The sequence below is a fragment of the Oryzias melastigma genome, linkage group LG19 (genome assembly GCF_002922805.2).
Source record: "Oryzias melastigma strain HK-1 linkage group LG19, ASM292280v2, whole genome shotgun sequence".
Taxonomy (NCBI): Eukaryota; Metazoa; Chordata; class Actinopteri; order Beloniformes; family Adrianichthyidae; genus Oryzias; species Oryzias melastigma.
The window spans coordinates 19,137,821-19,157,090 of NC_050530.1; the positions used below are offsets into that span (position 1 = coordinate 19,137,821).

At 35.2% G+C, this 19,270-nt stretch overlaps 2 protein-coding genes and 1 long non-coding RNA gene across 4 annotated transcripts in view; 1 reads left to right on the forward strand and 2 right to left on the reverse strand.

Annotated features, from left to right (window-relative positions):
- The first annotated feature begins 1,281 nt into the window (after positions 1–1,281).
- Positions 1,282–3,126, forward strand: LOC118600161. Its single transcript, XR_004949726.1, has 2 exons — positions 1,282–1,862; positions 2,839–3,126. It is a non-coding gene; the product is annotated as an uncharacterized LOC118600161 (long non-coding RNA).
- On the reverse strand, positions 2,347–15,326 carry tap2t (transporter associated with antigen processing, subunit type t, teleost specific). The gene is made up of 12 exons (XM_024285761.2): positions 14,984–15,326; positions 11,654–12,191; positions 11,466–11,580; positions 9,851–9,981; positions 9,550–9,755; positions 7,796–7,993; positions 6,771–6,899; positions 6,510–6,701; positions 6,265–6,438; positions 4,926–5,085; positions 3,422–3,558; positions 2,347–2,964 (listed from the first exon to the last, which is right to left on the reverse strand). The coding sequence occupies exons 2-12, from the start codon at positions 12,156–12,158 to the stop codon at positions 2,770–2,772; spliced, it is 2,142 nt and encodes a 713-aa protein (XP_024141529.1). The 5' UTR covers positions 12,159–12,191; positions 14,984–15,326; the 3' UTR covers positions 2,347–2,769.
- A 1,283-nt stretch (positions 15,327–16,609) lies between these two features.
- slc16a5a (solute carrier family 16 member 5a) overlaps positions 16,610–19,270 on the reverse strand; it is a 30,433-nt gene continuing 27,772 nt past the window's right edge. For both annotated transcript variants that reach the window (XM_024285466.2, XM_024285467.2), the window contains exon 5: positions 16,610–18,380. In XM_024285466.2, the coding sequence (XP_024141234.1) occupies positions 18,106–18,380 (275 nt within the window). In that variant the 3' untranslated portion in view covers positions 16,610–18,105. The remainder of the gene's footprint in view (positions 18,381–19,270) is intronic.

The window sequence follows — 19,270 nt, forward strand, 5'->3', positions numbered from 1 at the left end:
GCATTTTTTGCACAAAAATTAGCATCTTGCATGTACAACTTAATGTTTTGTGTGCAAAAATTAGTATCTTGGGTGTACAATTTAATGTTTTGTGTGCAAAAATTAGTATCATGTGGAAACAAATTAGCATTTTCTGCACACAAAATGCTATCTTGTATGCACAACTTAGCATTTTATGTCCACATGTTAGCATTTCCCAATTCACCTTCCACATTTACCAACTACGTTGACTTATTTGTGATCAAAATGCTAATTGAGGGAACTTTTTTATGTTATGTTCAGGGCTTCATAGGAACTAGAGCAGTCATGGAGAGCTCTGAGCATATGTCGTGTTAGCTGAGGTATACATTTGTAGTCATTGGACTGGAATCATCTTGAGAAAACGGCACCATGGCCACCCACTACATTCTACTTATGCAGAATTTTACTGAAATACGTCAAGAAGAGAGTGCGAACAGAGTTCAGGGGATATTTTGGAACAACACTTGAGTCCATGTTTTCTTTACTCACTGTGTGCTATTGATTCTATATCTAATTTGCTGGTTGCTTCATTCAGAATGATGACCTGTGGATCTGGAACCAGAGATCTGACCACTGCGATCATCTGCTTCTGTCCCTCTGACAGTTTAACTCCACATTCTCCAACACTCACTCAGTTTCATCCATGTGGATTAACTAAATCCTCCATTCCTTCCAGAAAGTTTGACACTCGGACGAGCAAAGCACATAACACCCTGTTCTCACAAACCAAACAAAAACCAGAACCCTGTTTCCAACATGAAGAAAGAGGACGAACTGCTGCCAGCTGCTGATAAGCAAATATACCTTCAGTTTAAAGAGTTTGAAACCTTCATGTTTGACAGAACCTGAGAGAAAGACATCTGCTGAGAGGTTGCTGAAGTCACTGGAGTTAACCAGCGAGAAGTTCTGAGTTTCAACTGTATTTTTATTCACTTTTTTTTCTGGACTGATTGCAATAGTAAATTTAAGACTGATGAAATAAATATATATAAAAAAAAAATCCAAACCACTATATCTAATAAACCACAACCACTTGAATATGAACACAAAGATTTGCGGTAATGTGCCAGTTTTCTGTGCAGTCACCGTGACTGAGCTCACCATGAACTCCTCTCTAGTTTCTGTCTCTTTCCTGTCCTTTCCGGCCCAAACTGGACACAGCAGGTGGTACTGGATCTGGTTCTGCTGGAGGTCATCACTATTTGGAACAACATGTTGAAATACTGTAGAAGATTATTGATCTACAATCAGGTTGGTCCACGCTATAAATTTGGACTTCAAATGATCCGTTATCAGCGAGAGCTTCGACTTTACAGCTTTGCTTTCATAATTGCTGCTATTGTTGAGAATACGTTTCACAACAGGATCATGTTGTCAATTATAAGAATATTTCCATCAGTATAACTAGTATAAATAGCTATTTATGGTATTTATGTATATATCTCTTAGTTTTTTTTAATTTTGGAAAAAAATGATAAGAAGTTTGATAATCAGTACTGGGACCATTTTTAAAAATTTTATGCGTAATTGCTCTTTGTGATGTGTCAAAAATATTGCAATTTGTTCTGTTTGCAGACGACACCAATTTTCTTTTTGATCTGGGAGAAACTTGGATACATTAGTCTCTACGATCGAGCAAGAAATCATTTTACTTTAGAAATAGTTCAATAGAAACAAACTGTCTCTCAATTAAAAAAAAAAAAAAAGCTTATGTTGTTCAGTAAAAAAAATGTGTTGTGTCTGAGCATGAGGATCCAGACCAGAGGGCTGTGGAGGGTCTGGAGCTGCTGAGATCAGACCAAACCCTGAATGAGAGAAATTCACCGTGGAAGGAAAGCTTGGTGAGCAACAATTTCAGGACTTTCTTGATCAGAAAAATGTTGGAAATCAAAGATCTCTGAGAGGAACTGGAACGATCCAAACCTGAAGAACGTTGCTCCTCTGGACTGAAAATAATCACATTTTAAATCATTTTGTCCAAAAAAAAGTTTTATTATCAATAATTCCCCCCAAAAATATATACAAATGTACACAAAACAGCACAATCAGTGATTAGTTATATAGAATTATGTTAGACAGCTGTAGTTATATTTTATAGGTTAAAAAAATCTACAGATTTGGATTAAATAGATTCTTCACTTAATGGCGATCGTTACCTTCTAGCCTGCAGGAGCTGCATCTGAATGACTGTTTTTAGCTGCTCTTCTGTCTGTTTTAACCCAGTTTGGTGGCTTGTTGTCCCGCATTAGTCCAAGGACAGAAAAATAAACACAATAATAATAATGTCTTGATGCAAATAAGAAGATCTTAACGTCCATGAGGAGAATGATCAGATTCTCAGCCATGTTTGTTTTGAACAGAACTGTTCTGTCACTTTCTGTCAGCAGCAAATACTGATACACAAACCTACAGCGCCCTCTAGTGGTTGTTAGTGGGAAACAACTGCTAAAAACCAATCGGTTGTTAGTGGAGAAAATAACGAATTTATGAGCCTATTGATGTCTAAAAAAAAATCATAAATAAGTCTCTTCTGAGTATAAGTCGCACCCCTGGCCAATCAATGAGAAAAAAACGCGACTTATAGTCCGGAAAATACGGTAAATATGTTTATGTTCTCCGACACATCCGATTGGTTTTAGAGCCACACTTAAGATCCTGGTCCTGATCTGTTCGGTTCACGATGGAACGCATCATGAGAGGACTGACCAAAGAGGCTGCAGCAGAACCTCTTATTTCCACGTTTGCAGCTCAGCTGCTTTGAGAGAACAGCTCCTCCTTCAAACGGTAATAGCGTCCTTTCTTTTCCATGAGCTCCAGGTGAGTCCCCTCCTCGACGACGGACCCCTGCTCCAAGAAGATGATGTGATCCGCCTTCTCCAGAATCTTCAGCTGATGAGTCACGATCAGGACCGTGCGCCTCTGAGAAAGAACTTCCTTCAGCACCTGAGGAGAGGCGCACAAATAGTTACTATATATGTGTATAGACAAAACACCAGAAACATTAAAACCCTTAGGAAAGAAATAAGATTTTTGCTTCACAGACTGTTTTTAAAACATATAATGAAAGTTCTAGGTGTAATTTCATAAAAACAAGAAGAAAAAAAATTGTCAACAAACTAATCAAAAGGTTTTTGAATGAAAATACCAAAAACAATTCCAGGCGAAATTCACAGATTCCTTTGGGCCATATATATTTCTATTGATAGAGGAACATCACAGACATCACAGCTCCATCATGAGACCTTTCTTATGTACTTTAGTCTGCCTGTGAGGCTTCAGCTACCAGGCAGTCCAAAAAAGAAGAATTTCTCTCCGAAGAGCACTGCTGTCCATTTGACAGGCCGTCCGTCAGTTCCACAGGGCTAAAGCATCAGTTTGAGTCCATGTTTTCTCTACTCACCGTGTGCTGAGATTCTATGTCTAATTTGCTGGTTGCTTCATCCAGAATGATGACCTGCGGATCTCGAACCAGAGCTCTGACCACGGCAATGATCTGCTTCTGTCCCTCTGACAGTTTGCCTCCACATTCTCCAACATCTGAGAGAACAAAGATTCACTAAATCCTCAGAAAGTTTGACACTCAAGACCCTTAAAAGAAATTCAAAACATGATGTTGGTCATTTTAGGACAGTTTTCTGTTGCTCATCATGAACTCCCCTCTAGTTTCTCTGTCTTTGTCTGTTTCCTGTCCACTCTGGACCAAACTGGACACGGTAGGTGGTTCTGCTAGAGGTTGTTTGCCATTCTTTTATTTTAGAGGGAGTTTTATGGGGTCAAATCAGGATCCGCTTAAACTGAAAAACAGGGATTGTAAATTTGAAAAAAGAATTTGACCGCAGTTTTAAACTCGAAAATACATATTGAAAACTTGAAGGAATTATTGAAAATTTGACAAAATAAAATTGAAAACTTGAAAAAAATATTGAAAATTAAAAGAAAAAATAAATTTGAAAAATAAAAAAAAAACTAAAACTGTAACCAATTTAAAAAATATATTTTTAGTTGTACTTTTAACTTTCCTTTTTTCTTCGTTTTTATTCTTTGCTTTCAGTTCTCTGTTTTTAGTTTCAACTCAGATTTTCGAGTTTTTGCTACTGACCCGATCCTAATTTTACTTGGGGGCGGGGCTTTGAGCTAATTTCTTACCGGGACATGCTTCTCATGGGGTGAAGGAGAGGACTCCTCACTAAACATTTTCTACACTTTTCTCAGACACACGTGAATATTTTCACACTTTTCTCTCTTTTTTTACTCTCACTTTTCCAACTTTCATAGAAAAATAAGTCTAGCATTAAGATGAAAACTAGGATCTTATCACAATGTATATTTATGTAATGCTGCCAAGCTGCACGTGTAGCAGAAAAGACGTCACATTACCGTTACCTTTTGGGGGTCATGGGAAACATGTCCTGGTAGTCAATGAGATCAAAGAATGAAAAACAAAAAAGGGAAGTTGACAGTACCGTTTTAGTTGTTTTTTTTAAGTTTCAATTTTCCTTTTTATATTTTTAATAATTTTTTCAACAATATCTTTTCAAATTTCAAATTTTATTTTTTAAAATTTTCTAAAATTTTCTATAATTCCTTCAAGTTTTCTATTTTTTTTTAATTTTACAATTACAATCCCTGTTTTTTAAAGCAGATCCCGATTTGACCCCATAGTTGCAGTTGTGCAATTATTAATTCAGCACGAGGATTACTCAGGCTGAACGCTTCAATTTGTGGGTCTGTTTTTTGCAAATTGTCACAGAAATACAACAAAAACAAGTTAAATCATAATATTCTAGGATGAATAACACTATTTTTAACTGTATATAAAATGATTTAAAGAAGCTCCAAAAGCATCTCCTATAACACGTCTGATCATGTATTTTACTCTGAAGATATGTTGTCCTGAAGCGTACCCGTGTCATATCCATTCTCCATCTGTGAAATGAAGCTGTGGGCGTTGACGTTCTCTACAACAGCTTCAACCCTCTCAGGAGGACAGTCCTTCAAACCATAAACAATGTTGTCTCTGAGGGAGCCTGAAAACAGCACAGGATTCTGGGAAACCAGGGCTATCTGCAGACAAAAGGATAATTAAAAAAGACTTTAGTGTTTCATTGTCAGGACTGGAAATGGGACGTCTTTCAAAACTCTAAGAAAAATCTCGTGTTTGTGCAACCATCAGGAGTGGATGTTCTTCTTATCACAACTTTTGTATCTAAAACTTTAAACCTCAGGCCAATTTTCAGATTCAAAGATGAAAAAAAAAGTTGAAACTAAAAAAAAGATTTGAAACTGAAATTTTGAAACCTAAAAAACAGAACATTTGAAGCTGAAAACAATCAAGTTTATTTTAGAATAGTAGAAAGTTTTGGACATTTTACATTTATTTTGGCCAAACACAAATATATTTTTTCAAAAAGTTTTATTTGGGTTTCAAATATTTATGGCCCCAAAATAGCTCCGTACAATGTGAAGTTTTCAACCTATTACTTGATGTGTCAGGTCCTCAATGATGCTCAAGAGAGGTTAGGGATATTTGTAATAGTTTCAAATGGAAATAGCTTCAAAGGAAATCTAGAAGAAAACTTTTAGTTTTGTTTTGTGGGTTATTTTAAAAGGAATTCTTCTTATAATGACGTCAAGAAACATTTAGACATTTCTATTTTTTTACTCACCATCTGCCTTTAGTCTTAATGGATGATCAAACATTTTTATAGAATAAACTGACTCTTAAAGCAACTTATAACTTAAAATCTCACTCTGATCATCTTATGATCCATTTTAAAAGCATTCCCAGTGTTTTTTCATGTTTATTATGACTATGCTGTTTATTTTGTTTATTTTCTAGGACCTAGTCTCTGCAGAGTGGCAGGAATTCATTAGAGTTGTGGGCGGGACTCTTTTTTTCCCCTCCCTGTTGCAGAGCGGAGAAGAAAGCTTATGCCCCGCCCAGTGTCTTTTTTACATCACAAATGTTCTATTTTTTTTCATCTGCTCCTGATTTACATTGATGTGAATAAAGATATTCTTAGAAATGCAATTTTGCGCTTAATTGTTTAAATATATGTCTTAAATGATCAGAAAAATGCAGCAAGAAGATAAGAAAAACAGCATTTAAATTCCTGTTCTGGTAGCTTTTACCACTCCTTGATTGTTCCTTTTTTTTAAACAAGTAATGTATAAATAAATGATACCTTTATCATGTTAGAAATATCTTAAAAAGGAAAAAAAGATGTTGTTGCATTATTGTACCTTCTGATGGAGGTACTTGTTGTTGTAAAGATGAAGCGGTTCTCCATCCAGCAGGATCTGACCCTCCTGCGGTTCGTACAGCCTCTTCAGCAGGCTGACACAGGAAGTCTTCCCGTTGCCAGAGAGACCCACCAGGCCTGTGATCTTCCCCGGCTGCAGCTCCAGAGAGACTGACTGGAGAGGAAATATCAAAATGGGGGCTTTTTCCTGACAGTTTGACATGATTCTAAGCCATTCTAACAAACCTTCAGAGCGGGTTGGTCTGCAGGAGCAGAGGGGTAGCTGAAGGAGACATCCTGGAAAACGATTCTGCCCTCCAGCCGTTCTGGACACAAGTCTCCTTCCTTCTTAGACTTTGGTCTCCGGTCGAGATAACTCAGCACTGTGGCAATGACCCCAACTGTGGACATTGTCTCTCCATAGCAAAACATAATCTCCTGTGACAAAAGTCAATTATTAATCATTGTTTGTTTCAAACCAATAAAGTCAATAAAGACTCCACTCACCCTTAAGTTGACCGACATGGGCTTCTGGTACAAGAAGAAGGTCAACAGACTCCCGATGCTGAGCTGGCCGGAGGAGATGAGACTGCGAGCCTGAGTCAGCATGATGAGTTTGATTCCCAGAGTCACCATCTGAAGGAAATCACAGGAAGGAGACGCTCACAAAACTCACTCAATGTGGCATTTTTGAAGAAAGTTTTTCTCTAATCCCAACATCAAGATATTTAAAGACGCTTCATTGATATAACCAAAAGTCTACCAGTATCACATATGACAAAAGGGTCAAAATCCTGCCTTTAAATAGCTTTAATATTACTTTTAATCAAACAAAACTTATTGTATTTTTAGAAGTTTTACTAGTAGTTGTTTTTTATTGACTAATCCCAAATCCTAACTAGAAAAGTTGCATTACCTGTGATAATGCTAGTGGGAATGCTTTTTGCTGAAACGATTGTTGAAGATTTTTGCAGAAAACTATGATGCAATTTAAATTAACTGGTGAAGGGATTTTCTAAAAATGCAAAAGCTATTTGCAAAATGTTAAATTTCTCTAAAATACTGGAAAATATTCTTAAAGAACTATGACAGAGTAATGAAGTTGACCTAGAAATCTGAAAAATGTGTAGTAAAATTGCTTAAAAATCCCTAATACATGCCAACTTTGCAAGAGTATTTAATGTTTTGCTAAATATGAGCTAAACTCAAAATTAGCCAAATTAAATAGATGCCAAATTAGCCCCAAAAAAAAATGCTTAAATACTAGCTTAACTCCAAAATAGCCAAAATTCCTCAGTAAACTAAATTAGTCAAAAATGTTAGCATGTTTCTAAAATAGAAGCTAAACTCTAAATTGGCCTATAACCACAGTAGATAACAAATTAGCCAAAAACGTTAGCATGTTGTTAAAATATTAGGTAAAAGATTAAAACACAGCCTATGAACTTATTTTAAGGCTTGTTGCTAACCTGTAACTCATTTTCGTACGTAAACTTAAAATTAGCAAAAGATAACGTCCACTGAAGCCTCACCCTCCGACACAGGAGATACACGGCACCGTACACGCCTGAGCGTCTCTTGATGGAACGCAGCTGCTCCAGACATGCATGATACCGCCTCAGCTCCTCTTTCTCCGCCCTGAACGTTCGCACTGTTCGGATTCCACCGATCGTCTGGGACGCCAAGTCTTTGATATCAGCGTGGCATTCCTGGGTCTGATCCTTCAGCTCCTAGTTATTAAAGAAATTACATCATTGAATCGAGTTGGAAAACATATGATTTTGACCTAAAGAGGATGCTAAAGCAGGAGGAAAACAAGGATCCAAATGATCAGAAGGTAGTAAAAAAGTGAAACGATGTTGATCAGAACAAGTTCATACAGCTACCCATGTAGTCTGGTTCTGTGTTTCAATAACTGAGCCAGAGCATTGACTATTGCCTTAACTGTAAAGCATGACGGTGGTAGGATCATGCTGGGGGAACCTGTTCCTGAAGAAAAAAATACCAATGATGTACTCACAGACCAGGAAGCACAGCGAGGAAGAACATTTTGACTTCCCTCTCATAATGTCACAACTTTATTTCTTTGTAAATTTATATTTTAACCTTGTAATTTAAACTTCTCTTGCATAATTTTAAGACTTTATTATTGTAAAATTTTGACTGCTTTCTCATAATTTCACGACTTTATTCCTGTAACAATTTGAATTTTTTTGTCATAATTTAACAATTTTAAGTATAATTTTTTTTCTAATATTTTTAAGGCTTTATTCTTGCAAATTTGAACTTTTTATAAAGATTTGAATTTTTGTCATAATTTAAAAGTTTTTTTGAGTGAAATTTGTATTCTTTTTCCTCATAATTTAACAACTTTATTCTTGTACATTTTGATTTCTTTTTCTTATAATTTTAATACCTTATTCTGGTAAAATTGTGACTTCTCTCTCACGATTTTATGACTTTATGTTTTGTAAAGGTTACGTTTTTTTCTCATTATGTTAAGACTTTAATCTTGTAAAATTCAACTTGTTTCTCATTATTTAACAACTTTATTCTTGTAAGTTTTAACTTTCTTTCTACATAATTTGAAGACTTCATAACAATTTGATGCTTTTAGCCATAATTTAACAATTTTATTCAAGTAAAACTTTGTTTTTTTTCATAATTTTATGGCTTTATTCTTGTAATTTTGTGACTTCTCTCTCATGATTTTAGGACGTTTTTTTTTAGAAAATGTTAAATTTTTTCTATTAATCCTAATACTTTAATCCTGTAAAATTCAACTTCTTTCTCACGACTTTATTCTTGCAACTTAAAACTTTTGTTCCTCACAATTTTAAGACTTTATTCTTGTAAAACTTTTCCCTCTCTCACGATTTTATGACAAAATTCGTAATATTTGGAATTCTTTTTCACTATGCTTGTAAAATTTTGACATTTTTATCATAACTTTAGGAATTTATTCTTGTAAATTTAAAAATCTTTCTTAATTTCTCAACTTTGTTTTAATAAAAATTAAAACATTTTTCTAATATTTTTTTAACTTTATTGTTGTAAAAGTTTAACTTTTTTCCTATAATTTTATCTTATTTTTAGAACTTTATTCTCATATATTTATTTAGTTTTTTGTTTCTTTTCCTCTTATGGTGGACCTAATACTCTGCTGTACAAAGATGCTGTGATTCCACTAAATAACAACAAAAGTAACATGATTTTAATATATTTTAACCTAGTGGACACTGATTTTTTTTTCCTAGAAAGTGTGCCTCCAGTGTTAAACCTTTACCTTATTCAAGGTGATGTACTTGTTTTGTAACACGGCCAGAAGAGGCATCTCTATGCAGGTGAGCAGCGTGAGCTCCCAGGACAGCCCCAGCATCACTCTGAGCATGAGGCAGGTTTTCACCGTGCTGCGAACGGCTACGTTAGCGTTCAACGCCACGGTCCGGCCCATCCGATCAACGTCGCTGTGCAGGCGGGAGGAAAGACGCCCTTTGGGGTGGAGAAAAAAAAAACAAAACAAGAGATTGGTTACATGTAACAGGAGAGTGAGATAGTTATTTTCTGTTTCATTTTTTTCTTTTCACCTGGTTTGTTCTCCTCAAAGAAGTGCATCTCCTGCTGGAGGAGGCTGTGAAACAGGAGGTGCTTCAGCCTCTTGTTTAGCCTGGCCAAGGAGCACATGAAGATGCCTCCTCGGAGACCGGAGAAGAGCGAGCTGTTGAGGTAGAGTGAAAAACAGAACGTTAGTTGTTGGAAAATCAGACAATGAGATTTTCTGGATTTTTTTTTTCATTTTGTCTCTCATAGTTGAGGTATACCTATGGTAACAATTACAGGCCTCTCTCTCATCTTTTTTAAGTGGGAGAACTTTCAAAATTGGTGGCTGAATAAATACTTTTTTGCCGCATTGTATGCAAAAAGCATGCTCAAAAACGAACAGAAATGTGCCGTTAGTACGTTCTTATATGCACGACACATACAGGATGTGAAGATAGCATAACATGGTGGTGTTTGAGTCTCTAAATGCAGACACGTTTCCATAAAGTTAGTTCATCAAATACCCAAAAATATCACTCAAACTTTTTGAATACCATATTTTTTGGACTCCAAGTCGCACTCTTGGGAGAAAATTATTCACCAAAAGTACGGAAACAATAAACAGACATTTCAGCTTAAAGGGCAAATCATAATAATGGAATTATTAACAATAACAGACTGAATAAATGCACACTTCACTACCTTAACACACTGATGCTTATTTAGCTTCATGAAACTGGGAAGATTGTGGGATATTAACCCTTTAACTACCCAAAAAAATCAAAAATAAATAAATAAACACCCAAAAAGTGTTTTTTTCTGCTGCTTATTGCCTTAGTATGGAGCCCCTAAAGGGACATCAAAGTTAAAAATAAATAATAAATAATTAAAGTTAAAAAAAATGTATTTCCTAAAAATACTTAGGGGCTCTGTAAAAAATAAATTGAAGTGAAAAAAAGTTCTGGTTACTAACTAGAAGTTGTCTTTCTAAAAATTATAGTAAAAAATAATCTGGTTAGTAACTGGTGCACATCAGATAGAAACGTTTTTTTTTTCCTAAAAATTGAATTAAAAAAAAAATTCTTGTTGTTAATTGATGAACATCAGTTACTATCTGGTGCACATCAATTAACAACCAGAATTATTATTTTTTATTTCAATTTTTGGTAAAAAAAATATTTTTACAACAAATTTTTGTTTTAAATTTCCCTTTAGGGGCACCGTACCTTGGGGTGTTATACACACAATCAATATTTTTAAAAACGTGTTTTTAAAACGTTTCCCACCGTTTGATTGAGCAGGCAGTTAACGGGTTAACGCAACATATGAACAATTATTCAGATAATCATAGCATGAAAAACATAACTAGTCGACTAAACTTTTTACATCATTTTAATCACTAAATCTTTTTTATTGTCTGTGTCGGTTTGTAATAACTCCACTGAGCCTGGTGTAAAATTGAGCGTCTCTTCTTCTTCTGCGTTTCTGTCAGTAGCAAACACTGATGCAAACACCTAAAGCGCCCTCTAGTGGTTGTTGCTATTTATTATTTTTTTAAAATCACATATAAGTCGCACCCTAAGCCAAACTATCCAATAAAAACAAAAAAAAAACGCAAAAAATACCATAACTTTTATAGAGTAATAGAAGAAAGTTTATTACCTTCCAACAGAAAAAAGGATCAGGAGTCCAACTGCAGAAGCAAAGTGAGTCTGACGACCCTCACCGCTGATCATATCGATCAGCTTCCCTTCATACAAAGGGATGTAGGTGTCACCTGTAAGACGAGCATTACCTGTAATAGTCAACACTCAAATCCAAAGGACAGATTGTTTGTCTGGGATACTTACAGACGACTCCTAAAATGAGGAAAGTGAAAGCAGCGATCAGGTAAAGTGAGTCTGGTTTGAAGTAAGTTAATACTCTCAGCAGCAGCTTCTTAGCATCCAAGTTAGCGCTTCCCTTCGTTTTCTTTTTCTCTCCGCATAGTCCGATTTCCCAAACTGCACAGGCCAAAGCGGAGGACGCCGACCCTAACAGCAGCGCGCCGACGTCAGGGAACGGCCCCATGTACGCCTCTGAGGCGGGCGCCCCCAGGAAGAGTCCCGTTTCATACACGGGGGTGAGGAGGCAGTGGAGCGCCACGAACCGGTGGAGCACGCCATGGGGCTCTCCATCCGTCAGCAAAGTGGCAAACGCGTGGAGGAGGGCCCACCGCGCTGCCCCGGAGGCCCACGCTCCGACCAGCCCACCGCAGCTGGAGAACTCCAGCACGAAGAGGGAAAACCAGAGACAGGAGGTCAGGACAACATCCAGGAGAACCACCAGCAGTCCAGGCAAGGCCACGCCCCCCATCTTCACTCAGAGGATGTCAGGTTGACGTTAAGGCTAAAAACAACAAAGATAACAGTCACAAGATCACAAAAATAGACTAAAACTCATCTTAATTAAGGATGTAACGATTCATTGGGAATTGGTAAAAAAACGATTCAAACGCCTCAACATGTTCATCCATGCAGAAAATTAAAAAATCAATTTGTCGACGAGTTCGACGAGCCGCTTTTCTCCTTCAAAATCTACTGGAATTATGTTGATCGTATTAACGGTTAAAAAGTTACAGTAAATCCAAAGAACACAAACACTGGAGCTCCTGTGTTAAAGAGTTAAAGAAGATGCTACATTTAGGTAATTTACTGTAATCAATTTGTTGCATATTTGTGTCAACAGACATTAAGATAATGTCAAGATAAATGTTAAGATAAAACATTTTCCAAAAACATTTTGACAGATGTTTGCATTGCATGCACCACAGTAAATCATTTGAAGATCACAAAGCACAACTAGAACTCACCAGATTATATTTATATTTGAACAAATTCAAGGATTTTAATAATACAGTAATGGTAACTTAATTAACCCTGATTTATTTTTTGTTATTTAGATTTACAAATTTCTGGCTGATATGCTCCACAAATGGTCCACAATTTTATCACTGCTAACACTACCTTCCTACTAATACTTATAATGCTTTTAAAAGTCACGTGTCAAAGTCAAGGCCCGGAGGCCTTTTGGACTATATTGACACTTTAGAACTTTTTTGGATATTTTTGGAGTTTAGCTAATATATCAACTACAGTTTAGCTGTTTTGACTAATTTAGGTTTTTCTCAGTTTTTTAGGCTATTTTGGAGTTTAGCTATTTATTCAGCTACATGCTAGCTTTTTTGGCTAACCTAGGTTTTTTTTTTACGTTTTTGAGGGTAATTTGGCATTTAGCTAATATTTTAGCTTCAGTGATTTCAGCTATCAGCTTCAAAAGCCAAATTCAGCTTACAGCATTCACTGTAACATAATTATGAACTAGATATATAGCATTATTGGAGGTAATGCTATATATCTAGTTCATATTTATGTTAAAGTTATGGTTTTAAAGTTTTAAAAATGTAGTTTTAGAGTGTTCAATAAATATTTATCCTGTTCAGCCCACGACCGAAGGTTTGTTTTGGATTTTGGCCCCTTGTGCGATTGATTTTGACACCCCAGTTTTAGATGATTCTACATGACAAAGGGTGGCTTTTATTTTGAAAGGAATGATGTAATTTTGGTCTTTTATGATACATGCGTGGTATACGTAATGTAAAAGTGTTTTTTGCGTTCGTTGAGGTGCACCGTTGTCCATCGAGGGTCTCGGCTGACAAGTCTTTTTGGTTTTGTGATATTCAAAATTTTTGGTCGGTTGAGAATTACGCAGTTTATGCATATTGTATGTAGTTTATTATTACGTAAGAACACTGTATAAGCAAATTTGCAGCTTTCCACTACCAGTCCACATATGTCTAACAGACTTTTCCACTTATAACTTTTATTTTGTGCATAAGTTGCACATATCCCCTTAAAATTACATAGTGGACGCACAAATCAGTAATGAATTGAATATAAACAACGTAATAATCGTGCACGGTTCATTCATTGGCGTACTGTGTGATGGGTATATACATCAACTGATCTTTCCCCCCCTCCAGCAGTCTGTACCAACTGGGGGTCTCCCGCTCGGGTCTCTATTGCCAAACCGAAAATGTGTCTCAAGAGGAAAGAGGGGTGGGTACAGCGGAATCAAATGCGGCTCTAGACGCACGCCGGGCCCTTCTCGCAGATCTCCCCGGCTGTGACTCCTGCCCCCCATCTCAACTGGTGCCTAACAGCTGACTCAGACCTGGCGTGGACAAGGGGAATCCGAGTGTTTGGTTAAAACAAAGCATCACGAAGGCTTGTAGGGAGTGCTGATGTGTCAAAGTGAAGAAATTCAATGAAGCACGGGATTACGTATAATTTTAATGTGGTTCATTCGTGATAGATCTGTGAAAATGTTCACATAGAGTAGCTTTCTCACTTTTTGTCCAGCGTAGGACCAATTTTTACCCGTTCATTATGCACATAAGGTATGTAGTGGATGTGAGAGGCCTGAAGACTAAAATAAGCGTCTTCTCCGGTTGGGTTTTTTGTGTTATCTTAGCTTGTCGTGAATCCATCAAATTCTTGGAAATCTAGCTTCAGTACATGTGGCTTTTTTTTTTTTTTTTTTTAATTTGGTAATAATATTTCTAGTTATTTTTTTGGGGTGGAATTTGCATTGAAATGAGCTGTCTCTTTTCAAGTTTAGAACTCATTCAGGTTTTTGTTTTAATTCATCAAACTGATTTTAGTTTCTAAATATTGTGCTGTTATCATGTAAAACTTGAAATCTTCTCCAAACACCGTATATTGTTGTATGTTAGAGTCACATATTTTAGAAAAGCTACTCTTTGAAAAAGTAAGATATTTCAGTGAACTACAAATATACTTGTATATAATTTAATATAAAATGTATTATTTTAGTCTACTTTTATACACTGTCAACATTTATTTAAAATGGTCCAATTTAGTCTAAAAGACTATTTAGTTATTGTACTTCCTACATTACACGTTCATGGTTTATAGTAAACTTGAATACTTAAAGAAATAAACTTCAAGTGTTTCTTTGCTAGGAAATGCAACTTCAAGCATGAAACAGTCATTTATTCTTATCTAAAGCAGTTTAAGTCACGATAATCTCCACTACAGTTTAACATGAACCCGGACATACATCTATACGATATTGTATGTTTGTAATTTAAGGATTAGAAGCAGATTTTCGTTACCTACCGTGTGTCTGTGCATGTAGTCCGTGGTTTTCTTTCGGTTTCACTTTTACTCGAGGCTTGGAGGTGTCTGTACGTCTGACAAACACAGCCGTGGAACAGGAACATGACATTTGCAGCTAATAGGTACACTTTTTTATTTTTATAGGTTTCGTTTCTCAACACCATGAAACATTTTTGGTTCAACGAAATAAAATTTTCACATCTTTTTAACGCCTTTTTCATGTGTGCTCGGAGAGGCCACAAGAGGGCAGTATTCCAGTTCATTGCTATAAATCGGTGATTCCGGTTGCTTTTAGATGGAATTTCCGGTTAACTTTCAAAATAATGGCATCGAAGTGTTCAGACTTTTCAGAATAGTTGTGCTATTCATTTTTAAAAAATGAAACACTTCACAACTTACAACATACAAACACAAGTAGAGGATAACATAATAAGGGGACAAATACAAAAAAATACATGTTTTGGGCTTGTTTTAAAATAATAGTTGAAAATAAATAAAAGGGAGCTTAGAAAACTACAAAGAATAATCATAAGATTTTCTGCAATTTTCCAGTCTTCCATACATTTAAGAGACTTAAAAATACAACAAAAACTCTTTAGAAAACAAGAATATGAGGGTTTGTTATCTCTCCATTTACAGTATTGAATGTGGTATTTTACAAGTAGTTGTGCTATTCTTTGGATGGAAGACTTCAAGAATCTACCAGGTTATGGATTGAGTCAGGATTTATAGAATTTGGGACATTTTGGGATTAAAAAAAGGGTAATTCTGTGGCAACCCTTGACTGAAGTAGCCAAAAGTGTAAAAAAAAAAAGGCTCGTTAGAAAGGAATTACCAAAATATTTTTTTAACTTAGTGCATTTTTGGTAACCTCTTTGTTTATTATTATTATTATTATTATTATTATTATTATTATTATTATTGTCTTGGAAAAAATAGCTAAACATCTTTAGTGTCCTGATTCATATAACTGTCTTTTTCTTCAATCTTTTGTGTGTTCATATATAAATAATTGTGAAAAATCGAAAGTTATTTAAAGGAGATATCTGAAGGCTGTTTTTACATTCATATTTGTATTTGAGAAGGCATCACTTGACAAGGAAATAAGATTTATTTTCTGAGATATGTTCATGGTTTGTTGCTTTGAAGGTGCATTTTTAATCCCTGAAAACTGATTTTTTACACACATAATTGTCATTATTTTATCCTTAAAGTAAAATTTGTTGAATTTCTATATAATTCATACTTTTAATAAGATTCTTGTGAACCAAGACCCTCATTTTAAAGCCAAAATTGGATTGAAATCAGTTTTTTTTAACCGTAGAAACATTTTATAATGTTCAACTTTTATGGAGACCTAGAAAAAAAACTTTTCCTTTTTTCAAAAGTGTAAATCTAATTATGTAATATCATTAGATCATTCTTTCTAAAATTTCCAAGAGTTATGACTGCTTTTTACTTTTTCATAAAACAGTTTTGAACTTTTTTTTTAGCATTGCCAGTACTTTTACATGTAAAATAATGGTTTCTTTTCATCCAATTTTGAAAAATACAAACACAACTGTTCTTGATGTTTTTACACTCAAAGTAATAGACTTGATTAGAAAAAAAACTCACAGACAAATGTAATATCTAAACATTTATTTCCCCCCTGATCATAGTGCATAAATAATCTGTAACAAAGATATATTTTGGCCCACAAACAGAAAAGTTCTAACATTTTACAGCAAATCCTTTGATGTAAATAACATGCTGGTTAACTTTTGTTTCTTTACTTCACGTCCAACACCTGAAATTGTTTTTTTTTTTCCGTCACTTCTGGCTTTAATAAACCATCATAGCTTACAGTGAAGCGATCATGTTTGGAGCTTAAGATACAAGCAGCTTCAGTGTCTTCAAACTTTGATAACCTTCTAGCAGGGATTACTGCAGACACCTGAAGAGCTGATATAAAAATCCCCTGTGAATCACCCTGAGAGGGAGTGATACGATCCTGCGCGTATGGCTCTTTTTCTAGAAACACATCAGCTTTGTGAAAAGGCACTATTGCTGTCCAGTGAGAAGAAGTGGAGAAAAAGCATCTCTGATTTACAGCTGAACATTTTGGGCGTCTAGACGACAGTGAACGGTTTAACAGCGCAGCTAAGGCAGCTCGACGTGAGTGAAGTGTGGAAACTTCAACGTGCAGTGCATAAAACAACGACTGCGTCTCTAATAAGTTGAAAAAACATCTCCCAATTGCAGCAGATCTCCTAAAACAGTAAGGCTTTCTTCTGAACAAACTGCAAGACCAAAACCAACAATATAACCCAACAAACCAGAAACAAAACTTTTAAAAAATATATTTTTAAATTGGGTTTTAGTTTCAGACCCAAAAGTTTGATAATGTTGCTTTGCTTTCAATAAATGTTTTATTTTGTTTTATAATTCATCATTGTCCACAGGAACAATCCTCTGCAACCTTATACACTGGATTTTGTTATTCTTTTATCACTTAAAATTTAGCTAAAAATTCATTTTTCTTGTATTGAAATGAATCCAAACTTCTTAAAAGTTTGACTTCTTAGTCTTGCAACAGGATCAATCCTGACTGGATTGTATTTATGATGTGCTCTTCAGGATAAAGTTGTTCACGCTCTGCACTTGTCTCTGGATTGCTTTTATAAAAAGAAGCCCAAGGGAAAAAACTCCACCAAACAAAAGTCTTGTAGACCTTTGAGAATAAACGGTTCCAAAAAGACCAAATTATTGCTGTGCTTTAAGTAGATTCATGGTTTGAGGTCATGTTTCTGAAGAAACCTTAACTAATTAACTGTCTGGAAAAAAAGGGGGGATTTTAATGGTAATTGCATTTGAACAAATTGGCCACAAATTGTTCGTTTTGGTCTTGTTTCAGTCTCACTCAACAACCGTATGCAGTCACTTCTTTTATTCTGTGCCTTCTCTGTGAGTGATATAAGACCAGCAGCAGAAACGGTACAATCACAATGTTTTTTAAGTGCACATTTGTTCATTTTGGTAAATAACTTTGGTCAAACGGCGCAAACATGTCTTCCTACCAACGAGTTAGCCGCGCTAACTGACCCAAAGTGCGACTGTGAGGGAGGTGACGGCGAGCAGGTTCAGACGTTGGTGATGTACTCCGCCCCGTTGGGGGAGCCCTTGTTTCTGTCCCCCTCTGTGGGGACGCTGCTGTAGCGGCAGCCGGGAGAAGAGTCGGCTGCGGCGGGCCGGCTGGGGTCGGGCTGGGCGCAGGGCTGGTGCTGCAGCGCTGCCGCCCTCTCCTTTTTGTCCAGGTAGAAGAATGACGCCATGAGGAACAAGGCGGACGAGGCAACGATGGTGCTGCAGGCAATAAAGACGTAAGAATACTCGCCGGTGTTGTCCACGAGAACGCCTGCAGAGACCACAAACAGAAGTTTAGCATCTTGAAGAAACAAAGGTTGTAGAATTCAGACGTGTAAAATAGAAAAAATGCAAAAAATAAAAAGTTAAAATGAAGAAACAAAAAGCACATAAATGTATTCATGCTTAAGAATATTTATCTATAATAAAAAATGTTATTAATTAATAAATGATTGGAATAGGAGTTTTTTCCCACGTTTGTACTGTTAATTCCTTTATTGTAAAGCATAGAAACTCAAGAGCAGCTAATGAGTAAGATTGTGTAAATATATATAATATAATCAGATTTAATTTAGTTTTTTCTTTTAATTACGGAAATAAGCTTTTTCCTTTCAATTGTGCAAAAAAATGTACAATAGTAATTTAATTTATTTAGTTTTTTTCTTTAAATTAAGTAAAAATATTTAATAATTATCTACTTTTATTTTATTTAAACTAAGTAAAAAATATACATTGATATAATTTTGTTTCGTCTTTTCTTAAACTTGTGTGAAAAACAGATATTAATGTAATTTAATTTACTGGTAGTTTTTTTTCAGAATATCATACAGAAATATATGATATTAATCTAATTTAATTTAGTTCTTTAATTCAAATTAAATAAAAATATGTATTAATTTAATTTAGTTTTTTCCCTATAAATTAGGTAATATTATATATTGATCTTTTTTTTTAATATTCAAAAAAGAATATGTATTAATCTATTTTCATTTAGTTTTTTTCCAATAAATTAAGTAAAAATATATTAATCTAATGTAATTTGTTTTTTTCTTTATATTATGCAAATAATATATAATAATCTAATTTCATTTATTTCATATAAATTAAGCAAAAAAATATACATTTATCTAATTTAATTTAGCATTTTTTCTTTAAATTTGT